At 47.2% G+C, this 12,213-nt stretch overlaps 1 protein-coding gene across 5 annotated transcripts in view; it reads left to right on the top strand.

Annotated features, from left to right (window-relative positions):
* Ocln (occludin) overlaps nucleotides 1-12,213 on the top strand; it is a 49,767-nt gene that overhangs the window by 1,512 nt on the left and 36,042 nt on the right. Inside the window, exons 1-3 of one of the 5 annotated variants that reach the window (XM_048442877.3) lie at nucleotides 677-827; nucleotides 1,950-2,066; nucleotides 11,560-11,675. In XM_048442877.3, coding sequence (XP_048298834.2) covers nucleotides 11,626-11,675 — 50 coding nt within the window. In that variant the 5' untranslated portion in view covers nucleotides 677-827; nucleotides 1,950-2,066; nucleotides 11,560-11,625. The other 4 variants (XM_048442878.3, XM_048442875.3, XM_048442876.3 and 1 more) reach the window with 4 other exon arrangements.

Below are 12,213 nucleotides of genomic sequence, written 5' to 3'. Positions count from 1 at the left end.
CATCCTCCCCTCCTTACCCCCTATAAGGGAATGGGCTCCAAAAAGTCAGTTCAAGCACCTGGAATAAACTCTGGTCCTGTAGACTTGATCACATGGTAACTACACTTAGTGCGCGCGTGGGCAGGGGGCCCTTTGACCTGGTGACTCTGCGGTGCAGAACCGGCACACCTACAGTGGTCCCCTTCATTTGAACCAGTTCAGAGGAAGGTCTTTTCCCGAATCCACTGATTCCGAAGGGGCTAGAAATGAGCCCTTCTGAAATTTTTCCCAGTCTTTCGTTGGAACAAGCAATAGGATACTGCTTTCCAACAAACATTAAATTAAAACCTGGAAACAGGACAGTGAAGGACTCGCCTTCCTTATCAGCGCTCCAGGCACCCTAGGACCCTCTCTTTCACCAGCAAAACAACTCCCCGCAGCCTTCTCCTGGAACCAGCACTCCGCAGGGTCCCTAAAGCCAACCGACCTCCGAGTGCCCTCAAGGTGGTCCGGAATCATCCACCCACTTTGCCTCCACGATCCTGAGCCCCTCCCCTCCCCGAACGAACCCCAGTCCCCTCCAGCCAAAGCGTCGCTGTTCCTTTAACTCCGCTTGCTCTGGAGGGTGAGCCCGACTCGGTCCTCCCGCCTCCTTCTCCGCCGCTCCCTCCCTCCCTCTCCCGTCGGAGTTTCAGGTGAATGGGTCACGGAGGGAGGAGGCCAGCCACGCCACACCTTGTCCCTCGTGCCCACCTCCCGCTCCCTCCTTCCTCAGACTACGGCGGAGCGGTGGAGTTCAAGGAGGTCGGGCCAGCACACGGCCGAGCAGCCGGCCGGGGGCGCAGCAGGTGGGTCCCGGAGCGCGCGGCCAGGGCAAGCTCGGCCTGAAATTGGTGCGCATGCCCGGGGGCGGGGGAGTGGGGGAGGACCGAGCTCCTGACTCAGAGCAAGCCTTTGGCTGTCACTGCGGGCGGCGGCAGGTGCACCCGCCAGGTGAGCGCTCGGGTTTTCCGCCGCCCAGGTGGTCTGGGCCTTGGCGAGTGGGTACGAGGCAGGTGCGGCACCGGGGGTCCCCTCCCCAAGGGCGACAGCGCGGCGTCTGGGAGGCGCGGGGAGGGCGCGCGGTGTTAGTTTCGGTGGCAGTTTCGCCCTGGACTTGGGGTTCCCGGGAACCGGAGAAGCGCGGGTTCTTGGGCGTAGCGAGGGAGGAGTTGGGCGCTCTCTCTCTCTCTCTCTCTCTCTCTCTCTCTCTCTCTCTCTCTCTCTCTCTCTCTCTCTCTCTCTCCTTTCTGTCTCTCTGTCTCTGTTTCTTGAAGCTGCGGGCGGAACCCTCTCCACCACAAATACTTGGGCAACTTTCTGCTGTTACAGAGGCGGGCGCCTCGTGGGCCGAACCCACGCTCAGCTAGGGCGATAGAGAACTGTGGGCTCTCAGGGTCCCCAGTTAGGACTGGAGAGAGGTGATGCAGGACAACCTAGATCCCCGTGACCCTCCTGGTTTCTTTGGGTAATTCATCCCAGGGGAAAGGGAGGCCAGGGGTCTTCTGCAGTGTCCCCAGAGTCTTGGCGTGTATCACTTGGCAGTTTGAAACAGGGGGCGGTGCGTGCGCCCTTGTTGATTTGAGCTGTCGGAGTTCTTTTCGAGTGATGCTGGATTTCGAGGGAAGCTCACACAGTAGATCATCCGTGACCGCGAGCTGCGGATCTGCCCCGGGGCAGAGCCTGCTCTGTCGCCCAGCACTGGCCGGGCTGCTCCCGAGCGTAGAGCCGCCGTGGGGCGCACGCACGTTCGCGGGGTTCCCGCAACTTGCCTAGGCTATCCACTTTGCAGATATCCCGGGCAAAGCCGGCCCCGCGAGTACAGCGGCGAGTGGCCAGCATTGGAGGAAGTGTGCAGGGACAAGTGGGTGGGGACCAAAATGGCCTCTGCATCTTGGCGCTGGAACAACTCTGAGCCCCTTTCGTCCTAGGTGGAGCAACTGAACCCCAGCAGGAGCGGCAATATCCTTGTGCCTGCCCCGGGCTCACCGGGCAAAGTGCCACCAGGGGAATTACCTGGGGCGGGAAGGAGGCAGCTTTCCAGGCAGGTTAGTAGTGTGTGGCTCTCTGGCACAACAGGTGTGTTATGGAGATCCCGGGAAAAGAGAAATGGTTCCCAGTGCGGTGCTTTCTGGTGACGCCTTCTGTTGCTGGTGGGCTGTTCAGCTACATACCCCTGAGTGTAACAGTAGTTCCTTAAATTTCCACTGGTGGTGGTTTTCTCTTTTCTTCTTTGGATTTATCTACTTGTTAGCGCTTCCTTTGTTAGGTGATGGGATGGCCAGGTCAGCGAGTTAAGTTTGCGGGGGGGGGGGGGGGGGGGCACTCTCTACCTTCTGGCGACTTCCAGGCAGCACCTCTCTCTGTATAAGGTTCTTTGTTAAAGCAGATCCTACTAGACTTTTATCTTAAGAGTTTATGGTGGGTCATGGTTCCAAGGTTGAAATCTCAGCATGAAAACAAACAAACAAGCAACAACAGAAAACCCCAAATCAAACCAAAACAAAATGCCCCCAAAATTTACGTTTTTTTGTAAGCATAGACTACAGAATACAGAAAACTTAAGCCAAGCCATAAGGACTAGTTAACCCTAGAGAATTCCAGAGAAAATACCTACTGTAGCAAGCTGAAGAGGCACTTTTCAATCCAGCCTGTTTGTACCACACCTGGAGATTTTGGTGTGTCACTTGATATTGAGAACACTTTTTGCACTTTGGAGAATACAGTTTAGGGCCCTGCTAGTGGTCCAGTTCAGCTATGCCCAAACTTTCAAGCAAACTTGTTTTAGTTATAGTCTTCTTGGCTATTGTTTGTAGCACCTAGGGTTTTCTTCTTCTTCTTCTTCTTCTTCTTCTTCTTCTTCTTCTTCTTCTTCTTCTTCTTCTTCTTCTTCTTCTTCTTCTTCTTCTTCCTCTTCCTCCTCCTCCTCCTCCTCCTCCTCCTCCTCCTTCTCTAAAGTACTTGTGACTTGTAGTTTGGGATGGGACCTTTTCTTCTTTTCTAACAAGCTCACAAGATAAGCCTATACTGTTGTGTGTGTGTGTGTGTCCCCCACCCCCATCTCAGAATGTAAGCGTGGACTTGCAGCTGACCTCGATTTGATGTATTTGCTGTTAGTTCGCGTAGTTCAAGACATTCACTGCTGGACTGAAATTCCAAGTCTCTAAAATGGAGCCTTGGCGTTATTAACCAAATATTGACGGGCCATCCCTTTGTGCTAAGGACCAGCAAAGGGACTAGGGAAGGTGATGGTCAAGTTCTCATGTTCTGCCTGGGGGGGAGAGGTCAGGCCTGAGGTCAGGGATGGAGGAATATTACTGAGTGATCTGGAGATCATCCCTGAAGCTGAACTCGGGAACTTGACAGGCCATGTCAAGATTCTCTCGGGGTGGAGCATAGTGTTACAGAATTTGGGAGACAGAGGTGGGTGGAGCTCTTGTGAGTTCTAGGACAGTCAGTGCTACATAATGAGATCGTATCTCAAAAAGAAAAAAAAATAAGTTTTGGGGCTGGAGAGATGGCTCGCTCATTGGTTAATAACATATTCTGCTCTTCCAGAGGACCCAAGTTCACTTCCCAGCAACCACGTGCGATGGCTCACAACTGTCTCCAGCTCCTGGGGGATCCAACTTCTGACCTCTGTGGGCACCTGCACTCAAATACACATGCCTAAACACAGATACATACACATAACTAAAAATAATAAAAATATAAATCTTTACAAATCCTCTTTGGGGTACTGGTAGATGGCCCAGTGGGTAGAGGCACTTGCCAGCAAACCTATGATTTGAGTTTGGTCCATGAAGGGAATAGAAGGCCAAAAGTTGTCCTTTGACCTCGCATGCCATGAGACGTGATTGTAAATTAATTAATGTAATTAAAAAAGACTTAAAAATATTCTTTGGAGCTGAAGATGTAATTCAATGTTAGACTGCTTGATTAGAATGTATAATGTCCTAGGTTCAATCCTCAGCATGGGAAAAATCCTACTTGGAGTCCTTAATTATACAGAGAGATTTTTTAAGTTCTTTTTTTTCTTTATATGTATGACTGTTTTGCCTACATGCATATATGTGCATGCACATGTTTGCCTGAAGGCAGGGTTGCTGATGGTTGTGAACGCTATGTGGGTTCTGGGAATTGAACCTGATCTTCTACAAGAGCAACACTTGAATTTTTAAACTGGACAGTGGTGGCACATAGCACACCTTTAATCCCAGCACTTGGGAGACAGAGGCAGGTGGATCTCTCTGAGTTCAAGGCCAGCCTGGTCTATAAAAGTTCCAGGGTTCCATCAGAGACTCCAGAGCTACAGAGAAACCCTGTCTCTAAAAACAAAAACAAACAAAAAGAACAACTAGTGATTTTTTTTTTTAACCTTAGAACGCTCTCTCTAGCCCTTAGGGAGAGATTCTTAATTTATTACTTTAGATTTTGTTGTTGTGGTTTTGTTTTGGGGACAATATCTCTCCGCTAGATAGCTCTGGCTGTCCTGAACTCCCAGCAGACCAGGCTGATCTCCAACTCAGAGATCCACCTGCCTCTACCTCCCAAGTGCTGTGATTAAACTCACACACCACCACACTTAGCTTAAAAAATAATACATGCACAAATATATGTACATACACACATATAAAAACATTAGCTGGGAATGCTGGTTTTCTGTGGAACACGTTATGTACAGATCTGCTGTCTGTCTGTCCTCCGTTAGCTCACATAGCTGTGGTCTTCTAGCCCAGCTGGTCTTCATGCTCTGGTGATGAAAGAAACCCGTGGGGCCCTTAGGCCAAGTCCTAGAGGTCTTTCCACTCCCCTTCCTCCTCCACTGGGCACAAACTTACTGTCTCTTGCTCTTTAGCTGCTGGCTGTGGGGCTTTGTCACTGATTTAGGGACCTTGAAGTGGCATCTCTAAAGTGATACTAAGTAACTCCTGCCCATGGGCAGGAACTGAAATGGTTGTTATTCCTGGAGGGGGTGGAGTCAGGGCCACTTCCCACTAGGGGAAGCTTCCCAACATTGAGAAGAAATCTGATCCTGCGGTTTTGGGTGTTTTGTTTTGCTTTTGTTTCAAACCATTTCTAGGACTACAAAGACAGTTCTTAAAATGTTTCAGGTTTTTTTAGAGTGGTCTAAAAGGGCATTAAAATCATCTTGTTCTCTAGATCAAGTTCTACAGGACAAGCGTTTCCTGTTTGCCAGCTATTTTCTCAAGACATATTTGTTTGTTTTCTTTTGTTTTAAGATCCTGAACTGTTGTAGTCTCTGTCCTGGATCTGTACCCAGGGTGGAACCTGATGTACAGATTCAGGTTTTGTTTCTTTTCACTTTCAGGGTTAGGGCTGGAATCCAAGGCCACCGAGCGCCAGCCCTAGCTCCCTTACAACATTCCTAGATACGAACACTATTTCTGAGTGCTCTCTAAGATTTGGACAACCTTTGCTAAAATTCTTACCGAAGGAAATGTTCTTTTTGCTGGGGTGGGGTGTGTGCCTCTAAGATTGAACAGAGGCCAAGTCGGATCCCCTTTCTCCTGTATTCTCATATAGATTTTTTTGTGAATTAAGTTTTTAATTTTAATTTTCCTCTACCAACCTCAGCCTGTCAGTTTTCAGGAAAGCAGCCAGCGGCAAAATCTCTGGGCTTCAGCAGCAGGTTTGCTGTATTTTATTGGTGCTGGGTGAACTTGGGACCTTGTGAGTGACCTCACTGAGCTACACCCTCAGCCCCAAGTGTTCACATCTAAGTGACTTATTTATGTTCCCAAACACCCGAGTGCCTGAGTGCTTACCTTACTCACCTTTTGGGGAGCCACGGAGTATGGGAGTATGAATGCATCTGCTGCTTATTTCTGCTTTATTTACCCCAGCCAAGGTCAGGGTTCTTCCCCCTTTTGACAGAGGTAAATCTCTGGAGCTCAGAGAACTCGACAGGGTTGTTGCTGACGAGCTAATAAATGAGGCTGATGGAACTAGTTCGTGTGTTCAAACTCATTTTGATCTTGCAGAGAGACCTTGCTCGTTCTCGATGGATTCCTAGCCCTCGGGTTCTTAGCTATTCTTTCCAGTGTTTGGTCAGCTGCAAATCTGGATAACCTTGTCTGCGGTTACCACTGGAGACCTCACTCCAGGTGAACATAAATGCTGCATTCTTTGTGCTAATTAGATGCTGTTATTTAGCTCCCTGGGTCTCTGCCCAATCCTACAAATTTGTAATCCAGATTCCCTGGATTCTTTCTCTGTGCTCTTTCCTGGTAACTTTCTTCAGAGGAGAAACCAAGGTGTAGTAAGAGCTGTCTAAAATCCGCTTCCTCAAATTGTTCCAGTTTAGAAATCCTTGCTGCTGGAGGAAACATGGCAGCCAAACTCCAGCCTCTAGGAAATAACACTCAGAAGGGGATCTTGTTTGAATTTCTGACAACTAAAGCTTGAATTGGAATTAATTTAGCTTTTTTTGGGGGGGTATTTCGAGTCAATGTTAATTTAGTTTTTAATAATTGATACAGAGCCTGGAATTGGGGGGTAGTCGTTATCAATCTCCTCCTCCTTTTTTTTTTTTTTTTTTTTTTTTTGAGGGGTCTTATTATTTAACTTTAGCTGCCCTGAAGCTTGCTCTGTAGACCAGACCAGGCTGGCCTTAAACTCATAGATATCCTCCTGCCTCTGCCTCCTGTGCTGAGACTAAAGGTGCATGTCACCCACCATACCTGGCTTACCTTTTGTATTTTAGAAAGGAAAGGATTTGCGTATTAACGTGTAGGTGTGTGTGCCAGGATATGTTTATGTGCACCACACGTATGCTGGTGTCTGAAGAAGCCAGAGAGTGTTGGGTCCCTGGAACTAGAGTTACTGGCACTTGCTGCCTGATGTGGAAACCAAACCCAGTTCTTCTGCTAGAGCAGCAAGCACTCTAAATTGCTGAGCCATCTCTCTAGCCCCTGTATTGCCTGTGTGTGTATGTGTGTGTATTTGAGACAGGGTTTCTCTGTGTAACAGCCTTAACTGTCCTGGAACTAGCTCTGTAGACCAGGCTGGCCTCGAACTCAGAGATCTGCCTGCTTCTCTGTCTCCAGAGTGCTGGGACTAACGGTGTGCCCCACCACTGCCTGGTTCTTGTACTGTCTTTTGAGACAGAATCTCATGCTAAAGCCAAGTTGGACTGAACTTATAGCCCAGACAGACTTTGAACTCACGGAAATCCTCCCACCTCAGCCTCCCAAATGCTGAGATTTCACAGGCTAGCCACCATGCCTGGCTTTGGGAGTAGTAGTCTTGAGTGATTGAGTTGTAGATCAGTTAGATCACTTAGAAGATCACTTAAAAGAGGAATTACTAAGTTTCCTCTGAGGTCAGTATTTGTCACTCTCAGCATCCAGTCTTAGATATAAGGCCTTACATTTATTTAATAATATTTGAAGTTTTTCCTTAATGTTCTTTTTCCAGACATCACTGAGGAAATCAAAGCCTTTCAAAGCCCAGTTTTGGCTTGAATTTCTCATCTGTGTATTTCAGCGTGAGATGAAGAAGCGGACCGTGGGCTAGTTACAGGGCTGCACACACTTAGGATTTATATCTGCATGTTGTGCACTGGCAGAGTGGTTTTAAAAAAACAAATGACTGGCGCAGACACTCTAGTTTCTTTCTGGACTGTTGTTGCCTCTTGCAGTTTACCTGCAAACCATTCTTATTAAAAAAATAAATAAATAAAGTGAAGAAGTCGTCTTTCCTGTGCTGCTGCCATGTTGGTATTACCTGGATTTTCATCTTGGAGATTTTGTCTGATGTACAGAGAGTTTTATTCTGAGATTTGGAACTGACTATTGAGTGGCGTGGAAGAGACTTACTTTCTATGTAGCTTACATGACACATTTAAAAAGTTTAAACTGACTTACTGCTCCTGACGGAGCAATGGACAGTTGTACAGACTTTATTTGAAAATGAAAAGCAAATTTTGCTTCAATATACTCAAGTCATAGATCCTTCTTGACTGTTATTTGAAGGCAATACTCTGTTAAGTTCTGATGTTTTCTCGTCACCTTCAGCCTGAAAGCACACGGGGCAGAAGTATCCATGGTCCAATCTGATCCATGTAAATGTTGAGCAAATATTTGCACAGCTACCATGTGCCAGGTGCTGTTTTAATCAGTGAACAACACTGAAAAAACTCCTGTTCACATGGAGTTTACCTAGTGGATCTAAAGTTCTCTTCCTTGCTAATCAATTACTAGTGTTGGCTGAAAAGAACTTAGTGTTGCTTCCATATACCCTACCCGAGGGACAGGAAGTGCTGGGAACTGTAGAACAAAGCTGGGGGGTGGTGGCACATGCCTTTAATCCCAGCACTCAGAGGAAGAGGCAGGGGATCTCTGTGAGTTCGAGGCCAGCCTGGTATACCAGAGCTATTTCCAGGACAGGCTCCAAAGCTACAGAGAAACCCTGTCTCAAAAAAACAAAAACGGAAAACAAAGAAAGAAAAGAAAACTGTAAAACTGAAGTTCATTCTTTTGCTCACTCCTTCCTTCATCTTCTGCACACACACGCGTGCACACCCACAGCATGTGTGTGGCCATCAGAGGACAGTATGCAGGTGTTAATTCTCTCTTTCCACCATACAGGTCCTGGAGATTGAACTCAGGTCCTCATCGATGGTGGCAATCCCTTTACCTGCCGAGCCATCCCATAGGCCCTCTCTTGGCTTTTCTGGCACTGGATTTTCTAGGATAAACTTCAGCTTTTGAGTCTCACCAAGATCTCTTGGGTGCCATGGAGTCACCCTGGACCAAGGCAGGTCATGCCCAGATTCACTGCTTCATGAACATTAACATCACTTGTCCGCTCCGGGGAAACCAGTGTATTCCAAATGAAATGGACTGAAAATCTCTGCGTGGAAAGTGTCCCAGATTAATCTCAGTGACTCATGGACTTCTTTATGGCTTTGGGCATATTGCTCCCCATGTCTTTCTCATCCTTTCTGGGTTTGTAAAAAGGGATAATCAGGGTGCTTTTGAGTCTGAATTGGAATTTTGTGCAAAGTGCCTGGCACATGAGTGGGTATCCAGTGTGGCTTTTCTCCTCCTTCTCCCAGCTCCTCAGCCCAAGCTTCACAACTTCCAGGGCTTGGTGGCTGCTGCTCCTGGGTGCCCTTTCCTACCTGTCCTCATACATCCACTGCTGAGGATTGTAACTTGTTTTATGAGTGAGGAAGAGACTCTCCATACACTTTGTCCTCTCAGCATCACCTTATTTTAACAGATAACACCGTGTCTATACAGCCCCACCCCATGTCAACACCTCACGAGCCTGGATGCGCATCCCCTTCCAAAGACACTAGCCGATGCTCTTCATCACCTTTTTTTGGTTTTTTGAGACAGGGTTTCTTTAGCTTTGAAGCCTGTCCTGGAACTAGCTCTTGTAGACCAGGGTGGCCTCGAACTCACAGAGATCCGCCTGCCTCTGCCTCCCGAGTGCTGGGATTAAAGGCGTGCGCCACCACGGCCTGGCATCATTCTTGGTCACATAGCTCAGCCTGGAGACGTTCCTGTTCTGTGTGTGTCTCCTACTTCCACAGGCTCCGCTGTGTAGTTAGTTAGGACCTTGGTAAATGTGCGTTGATTGAGTGAAATTGCCTTTCAGGTGTGCAGATAGTCTGCTTTAAGGAATTCTAGAACACAACTGCTCTGCTTTTTCTCCTCTGGAAGGACTCTTTAATATGTGTTTCCTAGTTTTCTTTTGTAACAGTGACATTTTTGGAGACTTAGAGAAGACAATAAGAGAATGGGATGGCTCGAAATTACACCATCTGTGCCTATATCTTGGAACCCTTTTTTTTTTTTTTTTTTTTTTTTAAGACAGGGTTTCTCTGTGTAACGGTTCTTGCTGTCAGGGACTTCTTTGTAGACCATGCTGACTTTGAACTAGCAGAGAGCCGAGGCCTCTGCTTCCCAGTGATGGGGTTAAAGGTGTGCGACACCACTGCCTGCTATAATCACTTTTAATAAGGGCACACTTTTAAGTTGTGCTTTAGTTAATTCTGGAGCACTAACAGGTGCTGGACAGTTATAGCTTCACTGTCGTATGCACGCTCATCCTACGTCAGCATTAAAGGTAATAGGAAGTTACCTTTCTTTCAGTGGTGGGGATCAAATCGAGGACCCTGGGCATTCTAGGCAAATCCTTCACTATGGAGCTATAGTCCTAGAAAATCCTCCATTAAGGAGCTACAGTCTTCGGCTTTTTGTTCTTGTTTTGTTTTTTTGTTAAGGGTCTTATTGTATTGGCTAGGTTGGTCTCCAACTTGAGATCCTTTTGCCCCAGATTCCCGAGTAGCTGGGGTTTATGGTTTATACTACTGTACCTGGCATTGAGATTATTATTTTGTTTTTTTGAGACAGCGTTTCTCTGTATAGCTTTAGAAACTGTTCTGGAACACTTTCTATAGACCAGGCTGGCCTCAAATTCACAGATATCCTCCCGTCTCTGCCTCCCAAGTGCTGGGATTAAAGGCGTGTGCCACCAGCAAAATTATTATTATTTGTTTTAAAAATTTAAGGGGCTGGAGAGATAAATGGCTCAGTGGTTAAGAGCACTGGCTGCTCTTCCACAGGACCTTGGTTCAATTCCCAGCACCCACATGGCAGCTCCCAACTGTCTGTAACTTCAGTTCCAGGGGATCCAAAACGCTCACATAGGTAAACCTCCAGTGCACAAAAATAAGAGAAAATAAATCATTGAGTCAGGCCTGGTGGTGTATGCCTTTAATCCCAGCACTCAGGAACCAGAAGCAGGTGGACCTCTGTGAGTTCAAGGCCAGGCTGGTCTACAGAGTGAGTTCCTGGACAGTCAGGACCACACAGAAAAGCCAAAAAGCCAAAAGCAACAACAACAAAAAAGTAAATCATCACTTTTTTTTTTTTTAAAATTAAGCGTTTTAGAGTGTGTGTGTGCATGTGTGCGTGTGCGTGCATGTGTGCTTGCCATGGCGCATGTGTGAAGGCGAGAGAACAAGCTGCAGAAGTTGGCTCTCTCTTTGCAGTATGTAAATTCTGCATTGAATTCAGTCATCAGGCTTCGTGGCAGACACCCTTACCCACTGTGCCATCTTGCTGATCCAGACTAATTAATTTTGTGAAATAAATCCTTCCTTCTCTCCCCCTTTTTCCTTTATCTTTTTGAGACAAGATCTCATGTTTACTCCCAACTTTTCTCTTTTTTCTTTGTATGCCTTTGTTCTTACTAGTGGCTATTTAATTTTTTTCCCTTCTATATTATAAAGTGATAATGAGGTTGTCATTATTGTAGCACAGAATTTTAAGTTTAAAGATATTTGTGGGCCAGGGCCATGCAGAATGCAATACTGGCGTCAAGAGAAATGCGATTTTCTGTGCCTGAGGACTTGAAGGTCTGCCACGTGGAAGTGGCCGTGGAACAGAGCAGTAATGTGCATGGGGCGAGCGGGCGCCTGGAGACTGGGTTCTGTATGTTTCTTGGTGATGCCAACTCCTCTGGTCTCGGCAGTGATTCCATCGGCCTACTTTTGTTGCTTAGGTTTGCTTATCTTGGGAGCCTGAAGTGTTGTTCATCATAAAGATCAGGTGACTGGTGACATCAGCCATGTCTGTGAGGCCTCTTGAAAGTCCACCGCCTTACCGACCTGATGAGTTGTAAGTAACTATTTTTCTTTCGTCTACTGGGGCTTGTTATATGTAAAAGAAACTTCCATCCATTAAGTCTTTGTTTTTAAAAATTAAGCCAGGGATTAGGGCTCTAGCTCAGCAATAGGGCCCAAACCCATCCCCAGTACTGATCCCCCCACCCCCCGCCACGCACCATACACTTTTAGGCTAGGGACATGGCTCAGTTGGTAGAAGTGTTTGCCTAGCATGATTCAGGTGGTGGCTAGGTTTGATCTGTAGTACTGCATAAGCCAGGCATGGTGGCATACTCCTTAATTCCAGCATTTTGGAGGTGGAGACAGGAGAATCAGCCACGTAATGAGAGTGAAGCCAGTCTGGGCCACGTGTGATCCCGTCTCAAAACAACAAGCAAGCAAGCAAAAAAACTAAGCCCAGGATGGCATGCACACTTGCAATCCTAGTGCTTCGGAGGCAGAGATAGGACGATTACTTTACATTTGAGTAGTCTGGGTCTGTGTGTAGGGTTACAAGGCCGGTTAGGGCTATGTGGTAAGACTGTCTCAAA

Source organism: Myodes glareolus, chromosome 15 (assembly GCF_982192425.1).
Source record: "Myodes glareolus chromosome 15, mMyoGla1.1, whole genome shotgun sequence".
Taxonomy (NCBI): domain Eukaryota; kingdom Metazoa; phylum Chordata; class Mammalia; order Rodentia; family Cricetidae; genus Myodes; species Myodes glareolus.
The sequence above is the reverse complement of the archived record's forward strand: the minus strand, read 5'-3'. Positions and strand labels throughout refer to the sequence as shown.